Source organism: Coregonus clupeaformis, chromosome 16, assembly GCF_020615455.1.
Source record: "Coregonus clupeaformis isolate EN_2021a chromosome 16, ASM2061545v1, whole genome shotgun sequence".
Lineage (NCBI taxonomy): Eukaryota > Metazoa > Chordata > Actinopteri > Salmoniformes > Salmonidae > Coregonus > Coregonus clupeaformis.
The window spans coordinates 8,115,293-8,136,929 of record NC_059207.1 but is presented as its reverse complement, the minus strand read 5'-3'; the positions used below and the strand labels follow the sequence as shown (position 1 = coordinate 8,136,929).

The 21,637-nt window shown below is 43.7% G+C and overlaps 2 protein-coding genes across 2 annotated transcripts in view; both read left to right on the top strand.

Annotated features, from left to right (window-relative positions):
• The window catches only part of nipbla (NIPBL cohesin loading factor a), a 38,397-nt gene extending 36,966 nt beyond the window's left edge, over positions 1-1,431 (top strand). The window contains exon 48 of the mRNA XM_041900202.2: positions 536-1,431. Coding sequence (XP_041756136.1) covers positions 536-889 — 354 coding nt within the window. The 3' untranslated portion in view covers positions 890-1,431. The remainder of the gene's footprint in view (positions 1-535) is intronic.
• A 164-nt stretch (positions 1,432-1,595) lies between these two features.
• On the top strand, positions 1,596-19,269 carry LOC121584372 (kinetochore protein NDC80 homolog). Its single transcript, XM_041900203.2, has 17 exons — positions 1,596-1,710; positions 8,922-9,017; positions 9,121-9,204; positions 10,136-10,262; positions 10,504-10,676; positions 10,882-10,984; positions 11,378-11,467; positions 11,550-11,643; positions 11,776-11,876; positions 14,851-14,995; positions 15,281-15,486; positions 15,677-15,829; positions 15,919-16,008; positions 16,099-16,191; positions 16,503-16,633; positions 17,984-18,086; positions 18,260-19,269. The coding sequence occupies exons 1-17, from the start codon at positions 1,703-1,705 to the stop codon at positions 18,386-18,388; spliced, it is 1,926 nt and encodes a 641-aa protein (XP_041756137.1). The 5' UTR covers positions 1,596-1,702; the 3' UTR covers positions 18,389-19,269.
• The last annotated feature ends 2,368 nt before the right edge of the window (positions 19,270-21,637 follow it).

Here is a 21,637-nt window from a genome sequence, read left to right as displayed (position 1 = left end):
CACAGGCACAATCCTAGAGGAAAACCTGGTTCAGTCTACTTTCCACCAGACACTGGGAGATTAATTCACCTTTCAGCAGGACAATAACCTAAAACACAAGGCCAAATCTACACAGGAGTTGCTGACCAAGAGGACAGTGAATGTTCCTGAGTGGCCGAGATATAATTTCGATTTAAATCTACTTAAAAATGTATGGCAAGACCTGAAAATGGTTTTCTAGCAATGATCAACAACCAATTTGACAGAGATTGAAGCATTTTGAAAAGAATAATGGGCAAATATTGCACAGTCCAGGTGTGGAAAGCTCGTGTGGAAAGCTCTTAGAGGCTTACCCAAAAAGACTCAAAGCTGTAATCGCTGCCAAAGGTGATTCTAACATGTATTGACTCGGGGTTGAATACTTATCTAATCAAGATATATTAGTGTTTTATTTTCATGAATGTTTTACAAATGTTAGAATTTTCCTTCCACTTTAACAGAGTATTTTGTATAGATTGTTGACAAAAAATGACAATGAAATCTCTTCTCTCCTCAGTCCTCTCGGCGGGCGAAACGTACAGGGGACCCCGGGAACCTGAACGAGAGCGTGGACTCTATGGACGTCATCGCCATCCATTGCCCCAAGCACAAGGACCGTCCGCAGCTCGCCCGGGTCATCCAGAAGATCAGCACAAGCTACAGCGTGCACTGGATGTCCGGCTCCTACTCTGGCCCCTGGGCCGATGCCAAGAAACGGGACGGACGCAAAACGGTGCCTTGGGTGGACACTATTAAGGAGTCTGACATCATTTACAAAAAAATCGCCTTGACCAGTAACCACAAACTGAGTAACAAAGTGGCGCAGACTTTACGGTCACTGTACGCTGCCAAGGAGGGGACTTCCAGTTAATGAACCCTGCATTTCTACTATCACATCCACCCACCGCCAAACCAGAGGGAAATGTTACTAAAACATTGTTGGAGGCTCCTTCGCTGTTGTGCAGCAGAATCTAGTTGTTTCATTTCTACTCCCACTGTATTATAGGTTTAACACAGAAAACTACAAATGTTTATATCTCAGAAAAAAAAACATCTGTAAAGAAAAAAAAATAGAGTAAAACCTTATGTGAATGTTGGAAATTAGTCCTTTTGATGGTCTTATTAAAGTGTTTTTTGAATTTAAACTAGTACCCGGTGGCTTTCTTTAGCTTAGATATTCTGAGATATGATTTTTGGTAACTTTTAATTGTCCATGCTGTACAATGGAAGTCTTCTGAGTATAATTTATTATATTTCAAACCAAGCATGCAGTATCTGTGGGCTACTTGCAGGATGATATTTTGTAAAGGTAGATTTTGTTGTTTAAGGTCACCCTAGTTGTAAGAGAACAATGGGATCCTAGTCCCTCTGGTGGAACAAATACTGCAATAAATTTTCTACTTCTCTTTGTCACTTGTCTTGTTAAAGTGTTAAATACTTATTGAATTGCTTGAAAACGAAACTTCTGGTCGTTCTTGTGTGCTGCTTGGAAGCCTTGAAAACGTAGCAAAACGCTTTTAAACTTGAACGCACTCCCCATCTGACCCATTGCGTTTTCCGTAGAAACCCATGTCGTCACCAACGTCCGTTGTGTTGAAAGTTTTTGGCGGATTTTTTGACTTTATTTAGCGAACGTTACGTAGGAACAGACGTTTCTAAACGGATTATTTTATATTTATAGAACATGGAAAGGTACGTATTTATTTGAAAGACGTCTCAATAGGTCGTTGCATCTAATTTATAGTTAGCAATAATTAATTGTAAATCCTCAGGCGAATTCTAAGAGACTAGCTAGCTAACGTTAGCTAGTTGGCTAAATTAGCTTTAGTTTATGCTTTACAAGTCTAGTTATTAATTGTATGTTGCCAAAGTGGAATGTCCTTAGTTAAACAATATAGCTAGCAAACGTTATCACAGGAAATAAATGAAGTAGCAAGTAACGTTATTTGCATGTGAAAGTGTCATGATGGTGTACATTTGCCCCACTGATGACTGATGTTACTTTGCGTTTTTGAGAATCACATTTTAAAATACCCAAATGCGAGACGACAGGATGATTTTGCGGGACAGTGTAGTGTTAATGTCACATACGCAAGTACAGTGAAATGCCTTTATTGTAAGCTTTAACCCCAATATTAAATTAATCACAATGTAATACACCATGTCTCAAACACGTATATTGTTAGGCATACCTAATTTAAAAATAGTATCACTGTCAATCGTGAATGATAATTATTCACGTTATATGGGAATTTGGATCTTCTTGAAACTATACTGAACAAAAATATAAACGCAACATGCAACCATTTCAAAGGTTTAACTGAGTTACAGTTCATAGAAGGAAATCAGTTAATTGAAATAAATTCATTAGGCCCTAATCTATGGATTTCACTTGACTGGGAAGGCCCACCAACTTGGGCGCCAGGTCCAACCACTGAGGAGCCAGGCCCAGCCAATCACAATGAGTTGTTCCACACAGACAAAAATACTCCTGAGGTTATCCTGGATGTGAAGAAGCCGGATGTGGAGGTCCTGGACTGGCATGAGGCCGGTTGGATGTACTGCCAAGTTCTCTAAAACAGCCTTGGAGGCGGCTTATGGTAGATAGAGAAATTAGCAATAAATTCTCTGGCAACAGCTCTGGTGGACATTCCTGCATACATCATGCCAATTGCACACTCCCTCAAAACTTGAGACATCTGTGCCATTGTGTTGTGTGACAAAACTGCACATTTTAGAGTGGCCTTTTATTGTCCCCAACACAAGGTCATGCTGTTTAATCATCTTATTGAGATGCCGTACCTGTCAGGTGGATGGATTATCTTGGCAAAGGAGAAATGCTCACAAGCAGGGATGTAAACAAATTTGTGCACAATTTTAGACAAATATTTTATATCAGCTCATGGAAAATGGGACCAACACTACATGTTGCGTTTATATATTTTTTCACTATATATCGCCTTCCTGTATTTAGTTTGAATCAAAGCACATTCTGGCCAGTGGCGCACACTGTTGAGTTTTGGCTGCATTATATTTATTTTTTTACTCTTCGGCTAGCGACTTAAAATCTCATAAGAAAAGAGGTGGTGTTTTTGGTGTAACAGTAACGCTATACTAAAAAATCGAATCAAATGTTTTTCGTCACATGCAACGAATACAACAAGTTTAGACCTTACAGTGAAATGCTTACTTACATGCCCCTAACCAAGAAAAATAAGTGTTAAATAAAAAATAGATAAGTAAAAAAAATAATGAAAGAGCAGCAGTAAAATAACAGTAGCGAGGCTATACGGGGGGGCAATGCAAATAGTCCGGGTAGCCGTTTGATTAGCTGTTCAGGAGTCTTATGGCTTGGGGGGGTAGAAGCTGTTAAGAAGCCTTTTGGTCTTAGACTTGGTGCTCCGGTACCGCCTGCCGTGTGGTAGCAGAGAGAACAGTCTATGACTAGGGTGGCTGGAGTCTTTGACCATTTTTAGGGCCTTCCTCTGACACTGCCTTGTATAGAGGTCCTGGATGGCAGGAAGCTTGGCCCCAGTGATGTACTGGGCCGTACGCGCTACCCTCTGTAGTGCCTTGTGGTCGGAGGCCTAGCAGTTGCCATACCAGGCAGTGATGTAGCCATTCAGGATGCTCTCGATGGTGCAGCTGTAGAACTTTTTGAGGATCCATGCCAAAACTTTTGGGAATAGGCTTTGTCCTGTCCTCTTAACGACTGTCTTGGTGTGTTTGGACCATGATAGTTTGTTGGTGACACCAAGGAACTTGAAGCTCTCAACCTGCTCCACTACAGCCCCGTCGATGAGAATGGGGGCATGCTCGGTCCTCTTCTTTTTCCTGTAGTCCACAATCATCTCCTTTGTCTTGAGCACATTGAGGGAGAGGTTGTTGTCCTGGCACCACACGGCCAGGTCTCTGACCTCCTCCCTATAGGCTGTCTCATCGTTGTCTGTGATCAGGCCTACCAATGTTGTGTTGTCGGCAAACTTAATGATGGTGTTGGAGTCGTGCCTGGCCATGCAGTCATGGGTGAACAGGGAGTACAGGAGGGGACTGAGCATGCACCCCTGAGGGCCCCCGTGTTGAGGATCAGCGTGGCAGATGTGTTGTTACCTACCCTTACCACCTGGGGGCAGCCCATCAGGATGTCCAGGATCCAGTTGCAGAGGGAGGTGTTTAGTCCCAGGGACAGCTTAGTGATGAGCTTTGAGGGCACTATGGTGTTGAACGCTGAGCTGTAGTCAATGCATAGCATTCTCACGTAGGTGTTCCTTTTGTCCAGGTGGGGAAGGGCAGTGTGGAGTGCAATAGAGATTGCATCATCTGTGGATCTGTTGGGGCGGTATGCAAATTGGAGTGGGTCTAGGGTTTCTGGGATAATGGTGTTGATGTGAGCCATGACCAGCCTTTCTAAGCACCTCATGGCTACAGATGTGAGTGCTACGGGTCTGTAGTGATTTAGGGAGGTTACCTTAGTGTTCTTGCGCAGAGGGACTATGGTGGTCTGCTTGAAACATGTTGGTATTACAGACTCAGTCAGGGACAGGTTGAAAATGTCAGTGAAGACACTTGCCAGTTGGTCAGTGCATGCTCGGAGTACACGTCCTGGTAATCTGTCTGGCCCTGCGGGCTTGTGAATGTTGACCTGTTTAAATGTCTTACTCACATCGGCTACGGAGAGCGTGATCACACAGTCGTCCGGAACAGCTGATGCTCTCATGCATGTTTCAGTGTTGCTTGTCTCGAAGCGAGCATAGAAGTAATTTAGCTTGTCTGGTAGGCTCGTGTCACTGGGCAGCTCACGGCTGTGCTTCCCTTTGCAGTCTATAATAGTTTGCTGGCCCTGCCACATCCAACGAGTGTCAGAGCCGGTGTAGTACGATTCAATCTTAGTCCTGTTTTGACGCTTTGCCTGTTTGATGGTTCGTCGGAGGGCATAGCGGGATTTCTTATATGCGTCCGGGTTAGAGTCATTTACATTTTACATTTACATAATTTAGCAGACGCTCTTATCCAGAGCGACTTACAAATTGGTGCATTCAACTTATGATAGCAAGTGGGACAACCACTTTTTTTTTTCTTTTTTTTTATGGGGGGAGGGGGGGTAGAAGGATTACTTTATACTATTCCAGGTATTCCTTAAAGAGGTAGGGTTTCAAGTGTCTCCGGAAGGTGGTCAGTGACTCCGCTGTCCTGGCGTCGTGGGGGAGCTTGTTACACCATTGGGGTGCCAGAGCAGCAAATAGCTTTGACTGGGCTGAGCGGGAACTGTGCTTCTGTAGAGGTAGGGGAGCTAGCAGGCCAGAGGTGGATGAACGTAGTGCCCTCGTTTGGGTGTAGTGTCTGATCAGAGCCTGAAGGTAAGGAGGTGCCGTTCCCCTCACAGCTCCGTAGGCAAGCACCATGGTCTTGTAGTAGATGCGAGCCTCAACTGGAAGCCAGTGGATTGTGCGGAGGAGCGGGGTGACATGAGAGAACTTGGGAAGGTCGAACACCAGACGGGCTGCGGCGTTGTGGATGAGTTGTAGGGGTTTAATGGCACAGGCAGGGAGCCCAGCCAACAGCGAGTTGCAGTAATCCAGACAGGAGATGACAAGTGCCTGGATTAGGACCTGTGCCGCTTTCTGTGTAAGGTAGGGTCGTACTCTGTGAATGTTGTAGAGCATGAACCTGCAGGATCGGGTCACCGCTTTGATGTTAGCAGAGAACGCCAAGGCTCTTTGCACTCTGGGAGGAGGACACAATGGAGTTGTCAACCGTGATGGCGAGATCATAGAGCGGGCAGTCCTTCCCAGGGAGGAAGAGCAGCTCCGTCTTGCCGAGGTTCAGCTTGAGGTGGTGATCCGACATCCACACTGATATGTCTGCCAGACATGCAGAGATGCGATTCGCCACCTGGTTATCAGAAGGGGGAAGGAGAAAATTAATTGTGTGTCATCTGCGTAGCAATGATAGGAGAGACCATGTGAGGATATGACAGAGCCAAGTGACTTGGTGTACAGAGAGAATAGGAAAGGGCCTAGAACTGAGCCCTGGGTGACACCAGTGGTGAGAGCACATGGTGCGGAGACAGATTCTCGCCACGCCACCTGGTAGGAGCGACCTGTCAGGTAGGACGCAATCCAAGAGTGAGCAGCACCGGAGAAGCCGAACTCGGAGAGGGTGGAGAGGAGGATCTGATGGTTCACAGTATCAAAGGCAGCGGATAGGTCTAGAAGGATAAGAGCAGAGGAGAGAGAGTTAGCTTTAGCAGTGCAGAGAGCCTCCGTGACACAGAGAAGAGCAGTCTCAGTTGAATGACCAGTCTTGAAACCTGACTGGTTTGGATCAAGAAGGTCATTCTGAGAGAGATAGCAGGAGAGTTGGCTAGAGACGGCAGGCTCAAGAGTTTTGGAGAGAAAAGAAAGAAGGGATACTGGTCTGTAGTTGTTGACATCGGAGGGATCGAGTGTAGGTTTTTTGAGGAGGGGTGCAACTCTCGCTCTCTTGAAGACGGAAGGGACATGGCCAGCGGTCAAGGATGAGTTGATGAGCGAGGTGAGGTAAGGGAGAAGGTCTCCGGAAATGGTCTGGAGAATAGAGGAGGGGATAGGGTCAAGCGGGCAGGTTGTTGGGCGGCCGGCCGTCACAAGTCGCAAGATTTCATCTGGAGAGAGAGGGGAGAAAGAAGTCAAAGCATAGGGTAGGGCAGTGTGAGCAGGACCAGCGGTGTCATTTGACTTAATAAATGAGGATCGGATGTCGTCAACCTTCTTTTCAAAATGGTTGACGAAGTCATCCACAGAGAGGGAGGAGGGAGGGGGAGGAGGAGGAGGATTCAGCAGGGAGGAGAAGGTGGCAAAGAGCTTCTTAGGGTTAGAGGCAGAGGCTTGAAATTTAGAGTGGTAGAAAGTGGCTTTAGCAGCGGAAACAGAGGAAGAAAATGTAGAGAGGAGGGAGTGAAAAGATGCCAGGTCCGCAGGGAGTCTAGTTTTCCTCCATTTCCGCTCGGCTGCCCGGAGCCCTCTTCTGTGAGTTTGCAATGAGTCGTCAAGCCACGGAGCAGGAGGGGAGGACCAAGCCGGCCGGGAGGATAGGGGACATAGAGAGTCCCTCTCCTTGAAAGCAGCAGCTCTACCCTTTAGCTCAGTGCGGATGTTGCCTGTAATCCATGGCTTCTGGTTGGGGTATGTACGGTCAATGTGGGGACGACGTCATCAATGCACTTATTGATGAAGCCAGTGACTGATGTGGTGTACTCCTCAATGCCATCGGAAGAATCCAGGAACATGTTCCAGTCTGTGCTAGCAAAACAGTCCTGTAGCTTAGCATCTGCGTCATCTGACCACTTTTTGATTGACCAAGTCACTGGTGCTTCCTGCTTTAGTTTTTGCTTGTAAGCAGGAATCAGGAGGATAGAATTATGGTCAGATTTGCCAAATGGAGGGCGAGGTAGAGCTTTGTATGCGTCTCTGTGTAAAGGTGGCCACAAAAAAACAGAACTCATCATCAGCGGCATTAGTGGCTCGTGGGTCTGTGTACCCTCCTTGCGAGCTAAAAGCACAATTTTGCCGTAGGTTGGAGGCACTTGTTTGCCGTTTTTAATATGATAACTGATGATGACCCAACCCGGGTCGGTAATTGGACCATGCTTACTACAAGTTTAGATAGCTGGCTGCTAGACTAACCTACCAATCTAAAAAAAAAAATGCTGACATGGGCTAATTGAGTGACTGCTGATGCACAACCACATTTAGAAATTGCACCTTGTGTATTCTATTATTCTAACTCTCAACAGTAAGTTGAGAACCCGACTGAGCCCCCCTCCCCCAAATAATATGATATATTTTTTATAAACTGGTCCTACAAAGGGGGGTCGCCAGTTGCCCATCCCTGATCTGAATCAATGTCATATGATTAATCAAAATTAAAATGATACAAATCTACAACTTCTATTGCCATTGCCAATATGTAAAAATAGCCTACATAAAGCCAACAAATAAAAACGTTGAAGAACTATTGTCATTCTCAGTGGATGTAAAAACAGACTTGTCCACTCCTACAATGACAACGGTAAGACTGTAATAATAATATATTGAAATCATTAACATAAATTACCATAACCAAACAAACATTGTAGATGATAAATGATGGTAATTAAGAGTAAATATGCTACTGGTGATACAGGTGTGCCACCCCCGCGGCCTCCACAATGGATTGGTCCACTCAGACAGGCGTGAATCAGACAGGTTCCATAACATTTTTTAAAAATCTATATTTGCCACTGCTGGACTAAAATAATCTCAGTCGACCAATCAGTCGACCGGTCGACTAAATGGGGTCAGCCCTAATACATTTTACGGACACAGTATATTTTACATGAGTTACCTTTGTAATTTTTAGTCCCACCCTTCAGCTCCACTCACCCCTTCCCATTTATCTCTGAACCACACGATCCAATTTCTATTTGCCATATATTTTTCAAATGTACTGTGATGTTTCACAAAGGTTCTGAACCTTTCTATTCTCATAGTGTCTACAGATTGTAAATTAAAGGAACATTTTTAATAAGAGTATTATTAATCGATTGACTATGGCTATCCTATCTATTTTTGCCAACTTTCTATTAACATTAATTGTAGTGAGATCTTTTTCTTTCAGGATATGAATAGGACATGATTGTTTGGTTGGGGGACAAAGGGCCAAAATGAGGGACGTGTGGTCACCCTAGTTAGTGGTGGTCCGCCCCACTTCCTGTTAGTATCCCCATCGTTCATTGTTCATGTGAAGACATTTGCAGTTAGCTGGCTGGTATACAAGTTGGGGAACATTTGCTAGACTATTTGAACATTAACTGGCCTGGCTATCCATGTATAGCCTACATGTATGTAGCTGGCTATGTCTTTTTATTCATTCTCTTTCACCAGATCCAGGATGAGCCGAGCATCCAGCAGTAGGCTCTCTGAGCTCCCTCAAAGAGTTGAAAGCAACAGAATGAGCATGGTTTATGCAACACCGCAGAGGTAAGTTGGCAAACGAACATAAATGTAAGTTGCTTTAACAGCCTGTCATACATTTCGGATATGTATTTGCTATTACAATGAGCATATCAATATTTGTTCACAGCAAACAACCATCCTTCGGAAAGTTGAACATTCCTAAGCCCCAATCTGTCTCATCCGAGAGAAGAACCAGCTTTTTTGGTAGTCGGTAAGTCCCTGCACTGAAGAAAAGACTGTTAAACACCTAGTTCTCTATCACTGTCACCATGCCAGACAAAGACTATTCCTGTTAGTGAAACTATATGATTGGGAGCCATTTCACACTGCCAGTCATTTTACACACAGCAAAGGCTAAATGCTCTAAATGGGTGGTTCCCAACTCCAGTCCTCGAGTTCTCCCAACAGTGCACATTTTTATTGTATTTACATGTTCACACAGCAGGCCTTAATGCTCTAATCAGTTTTGTTTTTCAAATCTGTTTTGACTGTCCAAACAGCAAGTTAAAAGTGACCAAATCGGTTTTGTGTGGGTTCAGACAGCCATCATTTGCTGACAATGGCTATGCTAGTTGTCATAGTAACAGTGGTTGTGTGCAGTGGTGTCGGCTGATTGGTGGTGGCGCTCATGCTTCCAATCACTAAGAAGTTATGTAGCAGGCTAAGGTGACAAGAATGCCTGCCATGGTTGTTTCCTAGTTGCTTTGAATGTTCAAAATCATAGTGTAAGAACACTTTTTTAAAGCCTCAAAGGACAAGGTGATCCAACTTTCAAAACAAGTCCTTTTTGGCTAGCCATGGCGTTCAACCAGCTAGTTAGGTAGCTGTTTAGCTTTCTAGCAATTTCACTAATTTGTTTGTAAAGAATTAAGCTAGTTAGCTACCACATGTTCTTGTCAAAACTGTCAACAGACTAGGTAGCAAATTACAAAATAACAGTCTAAAAACCACTTGAGGGCATGGTCAGGAATCAGATTTGTGGCTTGAAATGTCTAAATCCATGTGCTTTTTGGCTGTTCAGACTGCAGGAAAAATAACAGATTCTAATCAGATATGTCAAAAAAATTGTATTTGAATCACTTCAAACTCCCAATGTGAACAAGGCTTAAGTCGTACCATAAATGCTGATGAACTCCTTTCAGGACCAGTGGGGCTGGCATGGCTCGCAACAGCACCTTTGGAGCCTTTGGAGGTGCAGAGAAGATGAAGGATCCCCGGCCCTTACACGATAAGGCCTATGTTCAGCAGTGCATCAGACAGTTGTGTGAGGTATAGATGGACTCCTAATAGACACAGGTTTTTAAAACAGAATCTCACTGAACTTTTAAGTCTTTCAAGACCGGGCCCAATATTTATAAAGCATCTCTGAGTAGGAGTGCTGATCTAGGATCAGTGTTGTCACTTTTACATCCTCATGAATTAGATTATATGAACGGGGGGGGGTCTGATCCTAGATCAGAACTCCTTCACTGAGACACTTTGTACGGCCATTTCCCTTGTTCTCCTCCAGTTTCTGTCAGAGAAGGGCTTTCCAGGTTCAATGTCGGTCAAGTCTCTCCAGTCGCCCTCCACCAAGGAGTTCCTAAAGATCTTTGAGTTCATCTACTGCCTCCTGGACCCCACCTTCCAGATGCCCACCTCCAAAGTGGAGGAGGAGGTCCCCAGGATTCTCAAAGACTTGGGGTAAATGAGCTCATTCTGCCATACATGTGAAAAATGGTCTGTGTCCCAAATGGCATCCCTATGGGCCCTGGCCCAAAGTAGTGCACTATATAGAGAAGAGGGTGCTATTTGGGACACAGATATGATCATTTGCTGTTTGCATCTTGTTTTTGCACGCTGGCCCGTTCCTCGTTCTAGTATACAGACTGTATATTTCTGATTGCAGGTATCCATTTGCGCTCTCCAAAAGTTCCATGTACTCTGTTGGGGCACCACATACCTGGCCACAGGTCTTGGGGGCTGTTGTCTGGCTCATCGATACTGTGAAGGTGGGTATTAGTACAGCAGAATACTACCTAATCTCTAAACTCATTAATAACCTTACCTGTCTACATGAAGGTTTGAATAATGATTTCCATTAGTCGACAGCCATGGCGACCGCTAGTCTTACTGGGCTTCGACATTAACAAAATACTTTACAATTTACATACATTAAAAAACATGAACATGTGTGTGCATCTATCAGTTACACATACATGTCAGTACATACACACAAAGGTAGGTCACATGGGGGAGAGGCGTTGTGCTGTGATTTTATTTGTTTTTTGAAACCAGGTTTGTTGTTCACTTGCGCTGTATGAGATGGAAGGGAGTTCCATGCAATCATGGCTCTGTATAATACTGAATGTTTCCTTGAATTTGTTCTGGTTATTGTTTTACAGATCTTTTGCTGTATGAGTGAACAGGACCTGCTCTTTGCTGATTTCTCTGACGGAAGCACCGAGATTGAGGAGGGGGTTGAGTTCAACAAGGTACAGAGCCAATTTACTCACAACAAAACCATTTAGGATGTTAGGCCTCTATTTGACCCTGAACTTTCCCCTCCGTTTCTAGCTCTTTCTGGACTACACTGCTGAAACCTACAATAAGTTCATGCAAGGAGCGGATACGTTTGAAGAAGAGGATGCAGAGTATCTTGCTAAACTAAGTAAGCAGTGACGACAAAGTCATTATTTCTCATTGTTTTTAATTGTGAGTTGTGCCTTTTCCTTCCAAATGAACATATACAAATAACCATATAACCAGCAACAAGCGCATGAACGGCAACTTATTTCTACAGAGAGACTTTACAACGTTGACGAAGCGCTTCTCGCGTCCATGGAGGAGAAGTACAGGATGCTGAGGGATGAGGTTGAGCGACTGGAGAAAGAAAGCCAAACGGTTAGTCCTTTGAATCTAAGGACTATATATACAGTGAATTCGGAAAGGATTCAGACCACTTGACTTTTTCCACATTTTATTACGTTACAGCCTTCTTCTAAAATAGATTAAATAGTTTTTTTCCTCATCAATCTACACACAGTACCCCATAATGGCAAAGCAAACAGGTTTTTATATATTTTTGCAAATGTATTACAAATAAACTGAAATATCACATTTACATAAGTATTCAGACCCTTTACTCAGTACTTTGTTGAAGCACCTTTGGCAGCGATTACAGCCTCGAGTCTTCTTGGGTATGACGCTACAAGCATGACACACCTGTACAGTGGCGTGTATTACTATTCACCCCCCCCCCAAAGTCAATACTTTGTAGAGCCACCTTTTGCAGCAATTACAGCTGCAAGTCTCTTGGGGTATTACTCTATAAGCTTGGCACATCTAGCCACTGGGGTTTTTGCCCATTCTTCAAGGCAAAACTGCTCTCTGGAAGACTGAAACAGGTTTCCCTCAAGAATATCCCTGTATTTAGCACCATCCATCATTCCTTCAATTCTAACCAGTTTCCCAGTCCCTGCCCGATGATGTTCTCGGGGTGATGAGAGGTGTTGGGTTTGTGCCAGACATAGCGTTTTCCTTGATGGCAAAAAAGCTAAATTTTAGTCTCATCTGACCAGAGTAGCTTCTTCCATATGTTTGGGGAGTCTCCCACATGCCTTTTGGCGAACACCAAACGTGTTTGCTTGTTTTTTTCTTTAAGCAATGGCTTTTTTCTGGCCACTCTTCCGTGAAGCCCAGCTCTGTGGAGTGTACCGCTCAAAGTGGTCCTATGGACAGATACTCCAATCTCCGCTGTGGAGCTTTGCAGCTCCTTCAGGGTTATCTTTGGTCTCTTTGTTGCCTCTCTGATTAATGCCCTCCTTGCCTGGTCCGTGAGTTTTGGTGGGCGACCCTCTCTTGGCAGGTTTGTTGTGGTGCCATATTCTTTCCATGTTTGAATAATGGATTTAGTGGTGCTCCGTGGGATGTTCAAAGTTGAGGATATTGTTTTGTAACCCAACCCTGATCTGTACGTCTCCACAACTTTGTCCCTGACCTGTTTGGAGAGCTCCTTGGTCTTCATGGTGCTGCTTGCTTGGTTGTGCCCCTTGCTTAGTGGTGTTGCAGACACTGGGGCCTTTCAGAACAGGTGTATATATACTGAGATCATGTGACACGTAGATTGCACACAGGTGGACTTTATTTAACTAATTATGTGACTTCTGAAGGTAATTGGTTGCACCAGATCTTATTTAGGGGCTTCATAGCAAAGGGGTGAATACATATGCACACACCACTTTTCTGTTAATTATTTCTTATAATTTTTTTGAAACAAGTTATTTTTTTCATTTCACTTCACCAATTTGGACTATTTTGTGTATGTCCATTACATGGAATCCAAATAAAAATCTATTTAAATTACAGGTTGTAATGCAGCAAAATAGGAACAACGCCAAGGGGGATGAATAATTTTGCAAGCCACTGTATTTGGGAAGATTCTCCCATTCTTCTCTGCAGATCTTCTCAAGCTCTGTTAGGTTGGATGGGGAGTGTCACTGCACAGCTATTTTCAGGTCTCTCCAGAGATGTTCAATCGGGTTCATGTCCGGGCTCTGGCTGGGCCACTCAAGGACATTCAGAGACTTGTCCCGAAGCCACTCCTGCGTTGTCTTGGCTGTGTGCTTAGAGTTGTTGGCCTTTTGGAAGGTGAACCTTCACCCCATTCTGAGGTCCTGAGCGCTCTGGAGCAGATTTTCATCAAGGATCTCTCTGTACTTTTCTCCGTTCATCTTTCCCTCGGTCCTGACTAGTCTCCCAGTCCCTGCCGCTGTAAAACATCCCACAGCATCATGCTGCCACCACCATGCTTCACCGTAGGGATGTTGCCAGGTTTCCTCCAGATGTGACGCTTGGCATTCAGGCCAAAGAGTTGAATCTTGTTTTCATCAGACCAGAGAATCTTGTTTTTCATGGTCTGAGAGTCCTTTAGGTGCCTTTTGGCAAACTCCAAGCGGGCTGTCATGTGCCTTTTACTGAGGAGTGGCTTCCGTCTGGCCACTTTGCCATAAAGGCCTGATTGGTGGAGTGCTGCAGAGGTGGTGTCCTTCTGGTAGGTTCTCCCATCTCCTCAGAGGAACTTTGGAGCTCTGTCAGAGTGACTATCGGGTTCTTGGTCACCTCCCTGGCCGAGGCCCTTCTCCCCCGATTGCTCCGTTTGGCCGGGCGGCCGGCTCTAGGAAGAGTCTTGGTGGTTCCAAACTTCTTCCATTTAAGAATGATGGAGGCCACTGTGTTCTTGGCGACCTTCAGTGCTGCAGAAATGTTTTGGTGTCCTTCCTCAGATCTGTGCCTCGACACAGTCCTGTCTCGGAGCTCTACGGACAGTTCCTTCAACCTCATGGCTTGGTTTTTGCCCTGACATGCTCTGTGAACTGTGGGACCTTATATTGACAGGTGTGTGCCTTTCCAAATCATGTCCAATCAATGGAATTTACCACAGGTGGACTCCAATCAAGTTGTATAAACATCTCAAGGATGATCAATGGAAACAGGATGCACCTGAGCTCAATTTCGAGTCTCATAGCAAAGGGTCTGAGTACTTATGTCAATAAGGTATTTCTGTTTTTTATATTTAATAAATGTGCAAACATTTATAAAAAAATAATAAAAAAAAGCTTTTCTCTTTGTCATTATGGAGTATTGTGTGTAGATTGATTAGAAATAACGTTGTAACGTAACAAAATATGGAAAAGGTTAAGGGGTCTGAATACTTTCCGAATGCATTGTGTTCACATATTTGTCCATGTACTGCGCTGATTATTGAACACGCCTCACCTAGTTTAAGCAGTTGATGAGTCGTGAGAGTGCCAATTACATTTGAACGGAGCCGTTTGGTTCACTATATTTTGTAACCATTTTATTCCCTTTCGAGCAGGACCGATTGATGGTCAAAAGAACAGAGAAAGTCAAACTTCAGACAGACCTGCAGAAGCTGCAGAGTTATCGAAGTAACCTGGAGTCTTTCAAAGCCAACCTGGAGAACAAAGCCTCTGGATTGGCCGAGGAGCTGGAATCATCAGGTAAAACAACATTTCCAAGACCAATCATTGCTACTCTCGTGACGTGGCTGGGCTAGCGGTAATGCTGCGACCTTCAGGACTAATTTCTCTTTCTACAGTGTCTGCATATGTGGTCTACTACCATTTGACACAACATCTCTCTATCTGTCCCCACTGTCATCCTCTCATACTATCTGTTCAAATGAAATCTGAAAATCCCTTAAAATATACATTTTAAAATTACTGCTCTCCTGGAAATGCTGAAATGTTAACATATCCCCCACTGCCCTTTCTTGTCCTGTGTAGGACTGCAGGTGGAGACCCTAAAACAGGAGGAGTCCCGGCTCCAACACATCTTGTCCACCCAGAAGTTCACCCCCGCAGACATTGACAGGATCAACTGGGAGAAGAGGGAACTGCAGCAGACCATCAACAGCCTGAGCAAGAGCCTGGAGCAGGCCGAGCAGCACATGTGGAACGAGGAGATCACTCTGGCCAAGGTCAAAGAGACGGTAAGAGAATAGGATGCTGGCCTGATACGACTGCATTCTATACTCATCTGTTGACTAAATAAAGGTTAAATCATAAGTATTTTTAAAATGACTAGCTAGCTATGAGCCTGTGCTGAAACCGTCTTCTCAGTCTAAACCACTGCTAATGAAAAGAGCTATGACTGGGGGAAAAAATCTCCCTCTGTTTTAGGCCGAAGTGAAGCTAGCCGAGTACCACAAGCTTGCCCGCAAACTGAAGCTCATCCCTGTGTCTGCTGAAAACGCGTGCGGCCACGACTTTGAGATCAGGACCTCCACAGAATATGGACCGTCCACCATGGTTCAATGCAGAACTCAGATTCAAGTATGCCGATTTAGTTCTCATCGAACAATCGCTTTATTACAACAGGTGTGTGTCGTATTTGGACTCATTCTGTGGCTTGTTCTCTACAGCAACCACTGAGGAAACTGATCACTGATGTGGAAGAGGAGTGTAGTCGACTGACAGACATGAAACTAAGCCTGGAGGAGTCCATAGAACAGGTGCCGAGTCATTTCAGTGTGTTTCTTATAAGTCTGAAGGTTTTGTCCCATTTTTGGGGTGCTTTTTAACATGGACTCTTTCTCTTTCAGGTGAATTCCAATATTTCCGAAAAAGCAAATGACTTGAAACAACTCAGAGAGCAAATCCGCAGGCTCGACGAGCAGCTCGAACAAGACATGCAGGTGAGTGTTAGACTTTCAATAATACAAATGTTTGGTTATTGTATACAGAAACCCCTCTGAAATATTGTTACACACAGGCTAGTCATTTATTGGTAAGAAAGTGCTGTCAAACATGAATCATTGGTGTCATCATTGGTCCATCTAAGGTTTTCCTAGAGAGCTCATTATCTTATGAGGACCACAATGGAAACAACTTTTCTTGTTATCCTCAATTATTTTAACTGCATTGTATCCACATCCGCGGTTTAATAATTTGTCAATTAAATCAAATACAAAAAAGACTTCCTTCTCTCCATGGTGTGTGTTTGTAGGACATTGCCCATGAGGAGCAGAAGTGGTCTGCTGAGATGGAGTCTGTGGAGAACCACCGCAAGCTGCTGGAGAAGAAGGTGACCCTGGGCTATGACGAGGCTGTGGAGCAGCTGAAAGCTGCACAGCAACAGTGAGTAGTGCACCTCCTACCAATTCCTTTGGACCCAATCACAATGGTGAGGGGTACAGGGCTGAGTTGTACGTTTTATTGTCACGTGCACAAGTACAGTGAAATGCCTTTCTTGCAAGCTCTTTCCCAACATTGCAGTAATCAATATCAGTAGTAAAAACATTATACTAAAATAAAGTAGAGAAATAGAAATATGAATAACAGGAGAAAGTAAGTAAGCTACTGTATATCCAGGGTCAGTGCCAATACCATATTTCCAATGTGCAGGGATACTGGAGTGGTATTTATAGGGGTAAGGTGACTAGGCATCAGGATGTGTGTGTGTTGGGAGTGTGTAGAGGCCTGTGAGGTAGATAGATAGATAGTCTGTGTAGCCTTCTTGGTATCTCTTTAGCAGTCTTATGGCTTATGGAAGCTGTTGAGGAGCCTATTGGTGTCAGACCTGTTGCTCCAGTACCGCTTGCAGTGCGGTAGCAGAGAAGTCTATGGCTTGGATGGCTGGAGTCTTTAACACCACCTGGGATAGAGGTCCTGGATGGCATGGAGCTCAGCCCCAGTGATGTACTGGGCTGTCTGCTCCACCCTCTGTAGAGCCATGAGATCGAGGGCGGTGCAGTTGCCATACCAAGTGGTGATGCAGCCAATCAAGATGCTCTCAATGGTGCAGCTGTAGAACTTTTTGAGGATTTGAGGGCATATGCTATCTTCTCAACCTACTGAGGGGGAAGAGGCTGTCGTGCCTTCTTCACGACTGTGTGTGTGGACCATTTTAAGTCCTTAGTCATTTGGATCCAGAGGAACTTGAAGCTCTCGACCCGCTTCGCTATGGTGAGAGGTACAGGGCTAAGTCCCTTCGCTTGATGTGTGTATGGTTCCGGGATTGAAAGTTGAACCTATTTTAACCTTGAGCCGCTCAGCTGGACGTAGGGAGTAGCCATTTAGTGGACGTAGCCAATTAGTTAAGAGCAACTTCTTCCTCAATTTAAAAACAATTGCTTGATTGGTGCAATGCCACTGTTGTGTGTGTCATGTGAAACCCACAAAAGGGGGTTTACATACTTACGCAGGATCGCAGTGACATCATCAAAGGCAGACACTCCGCATTAAAAAGATGGATTGGGGGTTGACTAGCGTCCTGTCAAGGGGGTGTACTTTTACATCAAGCTGGCACACACTACAGAAACAGGAGATATGCTCCTGCCCTATGAGCCGTTCTGGATCGGACAATGCTACAATATTTGCGTATGGTATGTTCCGGGCTTAACAATTATTTCAGAACCACATGAAGTTTGTTCATAGCTAAAAATAGACCTCCCCCCACCACAGTATTTATGTCATTGTACTCCACAGGTACCATCTTGTCCTGCAAGAAACCAATGAGGAGCGGCGGACTGTGGTTAACAACCTTGCCAGTGTGTTCACCACGGCTGCCAACCACCTGTCCATTGTGGAGGTCAGTCTCCATATTGCCTCTAACCTGTCATTCACAAAGCAACAGGTCTCGTGCACATCTCGCCTTTATTTATGAATGTATTTTGTCCATTGCCATGATATTCCCTTTTACAATTACAACTTGATTTGACAATGACTGTCTGAGCCTGAATTTCACATTTTGATCATTTCCAGAAATTCTTGGAGGATCAACACAAGCGAGTAGACAGGGTGTACACGGAAGCCTTCCGGGAGGACGAGGTGGACATTCAGAAGTTGAAGGACATGATGGAGAGCTTCATCACTAAAGCAAACAGCTTGTAGTGCCACGCGTTACTATAAAAGCTGCCATGAGCTCTCTAACTCTTTACTTGGTTATTCAATTAATTCCATTGGAACAATCCCAGCGGGCAAAACTTGGTTTAATGACGTTGTTACAACAGAAACTAGTTGAAATTACGTTGTGACAACCAGAAACTAGTTGGAATGACATTGTGACAACAGAAACTAGTTGTAAGGACGTTGTGACAACCAGAAACTAGTTGGAATGACATTGTGACAACAGAAACTAGTTGTAAGGACGTTGTGACAACCAGAAACTAGTTGGAATGACGTTGTGACAACAGAAAGTAGTTGGAATGACATTGTGACAACAGAAACTAGTTGGAATGACGTTGTGACAACCAGAAACTAGTTGGAATGACGTTGTGACAACCATAAACTAGTTGTAAGGACGTTGTGACAACCAGAAACTAGTTGGAATGATGCCATTGACATTTTTTCAACCAGTTTTGCCTGTTGGGATGAGTGCAGCTTTTCTTCTCTTCTAAGTGACGTGTTTACTGACCACAGTGAGCATAACATCAGTTCCAAACGGCCGCGCCATCTTCTGCAGTTTCCCTGGTCACTGCTCTAAAGCATTGGGAACTTGTGAGACCAGATGGGCATGCAGACTGTATTGGGTGCTGGTAGAAATCATGGATCAAAATGAGTTTTACTTTGTTCAAGTACCCTTGGGTTAGGTAATGGACGAACTGTTGTTAAACCCCTTTTTGTAAAGTATTTTATTGTGGTGTTTCTCATCTGTTGAGCACTAGAGGGCAGTGTAAGGCTATATTTACAGTACAGCAGTTTCTGGTCAGCTGAAATATATATGGTTATTTGTTTTTCACTGCAGTTTGTGATGCTTTAAATAAAGTTATGTAGCCCCAATATTGCGATATTTGTTTGTTTTTGTCAGTCATGCTTATTCAGATATAGACACATGTTAACCACTCATACCAACAACAGTGTCCCACGATTCGATTCCCACGGGGGGGCCAGTATTAAAAAAAATGTATTCACTAACTGTAAGTCGCTCTGGATAAGAGCGTCTGCTAAATGACGTAAATGTAAATGTAAATGTCTCTTTAACTCAGCAACCTCACTTTCTTGCTCTCTCTCGAAGCAACGCCCACCTCTGCTAGTTCCCCGTCTAATCCAATCGCGTAAAACGTGGCCTCTTGTATGCCCAATCACATCAATCAGACGTATCCCCTGAATACGGAGGTGAGAACAAACTAGATTAACCAACTCAACTCCCAATATGAGAGGTCCACCAAAGTCCTTGTCAATTCTCTGACAGCCCAACAACATGTTATGGAGTGTTCACTGAGGATAGCTTGGGTTTTGGGAGAACACAAAACATTTTCAGACGCTGAGATGGTAAAGGGTGAAGTCGCTGACACCTTCCTTGAAAGTAAACAAAAAAGATGAGGTCAGGGAAAAGATCAAACAGATCCCACTGTCAGATTCCACAGCAATGAGGAGAACTGAAGTATATTAGCTGAAGATTTAACTTCACAACTTGACGAGGCCATTCAGAATGCATCATGCATTTCATTAGCTGTGGATGAATCAACAGATAACACTGATAATGCCCAGCTTCTGGTGTTTGTCAGATTTTGTAACGAAACAAAGGAATTCTGTGAGGAGCTGTTGGGCGTAACAAATCTAGAAGCGCACACACACGAGGAGAGGATGTCCATATCCTGCACCAGTGTCTCACAGTTCCTCTCACACCATTTGTGCTAAAGTTCAACACATTGGCAGGAGACAAAGTGTCATTTCTCTCTGTCATTGATGCAATGGCAAGGCCCAGAGTGACTTATACATGAGTATTGCATGGCCCACAGGGACGTTCTGTGCATTCAGATTATTATTTTTGTTCAACTCTCCTTTGTTCTCCAGATAACATGCACTTTATTTTATAAGAATAATACAAATAAACAAGTTCATTGAAGGCCCATGTACAATGGTTCAGAGTGCACTTTTTGCAGACAATTATGCAACCACTTTTGTTCTTCTGCAATGTTGCACGTTTACATTCTAAATAAGTAATCAATTCAAGTTCTTAATCTCATTTAATGTTTTTAATGTACATTTTATATAACAACATGTTTCCTAAGTCGTAGACGACTATGTTTGTTACTACGCTGTACCACAGCGCCGATAAAGGACGATGTCACTCCGGACCTTTGTCACCTAGGAAATTTGTGTCACTGGTCCTTCTCAAATATTAGTTGAGTACCAATGCATTACACGGTGTGAACTACGGCCTAAATAGTTTATTTTTTTTGCACTTGATTTGTACATACATTTACTTCTTCCTTTTAGACTCACACATACTCAGTCACAGACATACTCTAGGCTACACCACAGAATTAAATAGAACATTAGTATTATTTTGGGTTTCTATGGCCCATAGGATAAAGTAATCCTTCTACCCCCCCTTACCCCACCCCAAAGAAAGAAAAAAAAACATATTGTAAAGTGGTTATCCCACTGGCTATAAGGTGAATGCACCAATTTGTAAGTCGCTCTGGATAAGAGCGTCTGCTAAATGACTTAAATGTAAATGTAATACATGAGGTGTATTCACTAGAAACCAAGCAGTTTTTTGTTTCAAAACGTTTTGCTATGGTTTGCTACGGTGTGCACTAATGAATACAACCCTGGTCTCTGATACCTTTGCATGTGGTCATTTCTTCGTTGTCTGCAGACATCTCAAGAAGACCACACCACTGATGAGTCAATGATGTTAATCCCCCCCCTTACCCCGGTTAGCTATGTCTCTGAGCAAAGCACAAAAAATTAAACTAAGGAGTCATTCCCTGGCTGTAGTCTTCATTAAGCTACAGCACACAAGGACCTAACTCCACTTAACTATGGATTCTAGTGGGTTGTAGTAAATTCGGATTCCATTTTTGGTGGCACTAATATCACTTCATAACCAACTTTCTGCTTGAGAGTTACTGATGTTACATATTTGATTAAGGACTGTCTTGTGTGCACCGTCCTTTACCGCTCTGCAGTGGTATAAAGTACTTACAGTGCCTTGCAAAAGTATTTATCCCTTGCGTTTTTCCTATTTTGTTGCATTACACCTGTAATTTAAATTGATTTTTATTTGGATTTCATGTAATGGACATACACAAAATAGTCCAAATTGGTGAAGTGAAATTCAAAAAATAACTTGTTTCAAAAAATTCAAAAAAATAAATAACGGAAAAGTGGTGCATGCATATGTATTCA

Excerpts from the sequence above, each read along its gene's own strand:
- LOC121584372 (XM_041900203.2), top strand. Across the intron at positions 11,468-11,549 it reads AGGGGGTTGAGTTCAACAAG|CTCTTTCTGGACTACACTGC; the intron begins GTACAGAGCCAA and ends CTCCGTTTCTAG. Across the intron at positions 15,830-15,918 it reads AATGCAGAACTCAGATTCAA|CAACCACTGAGGAAACTGAT; the intron begins GTATGCCGATTT and ends TGTTCTCTACAG.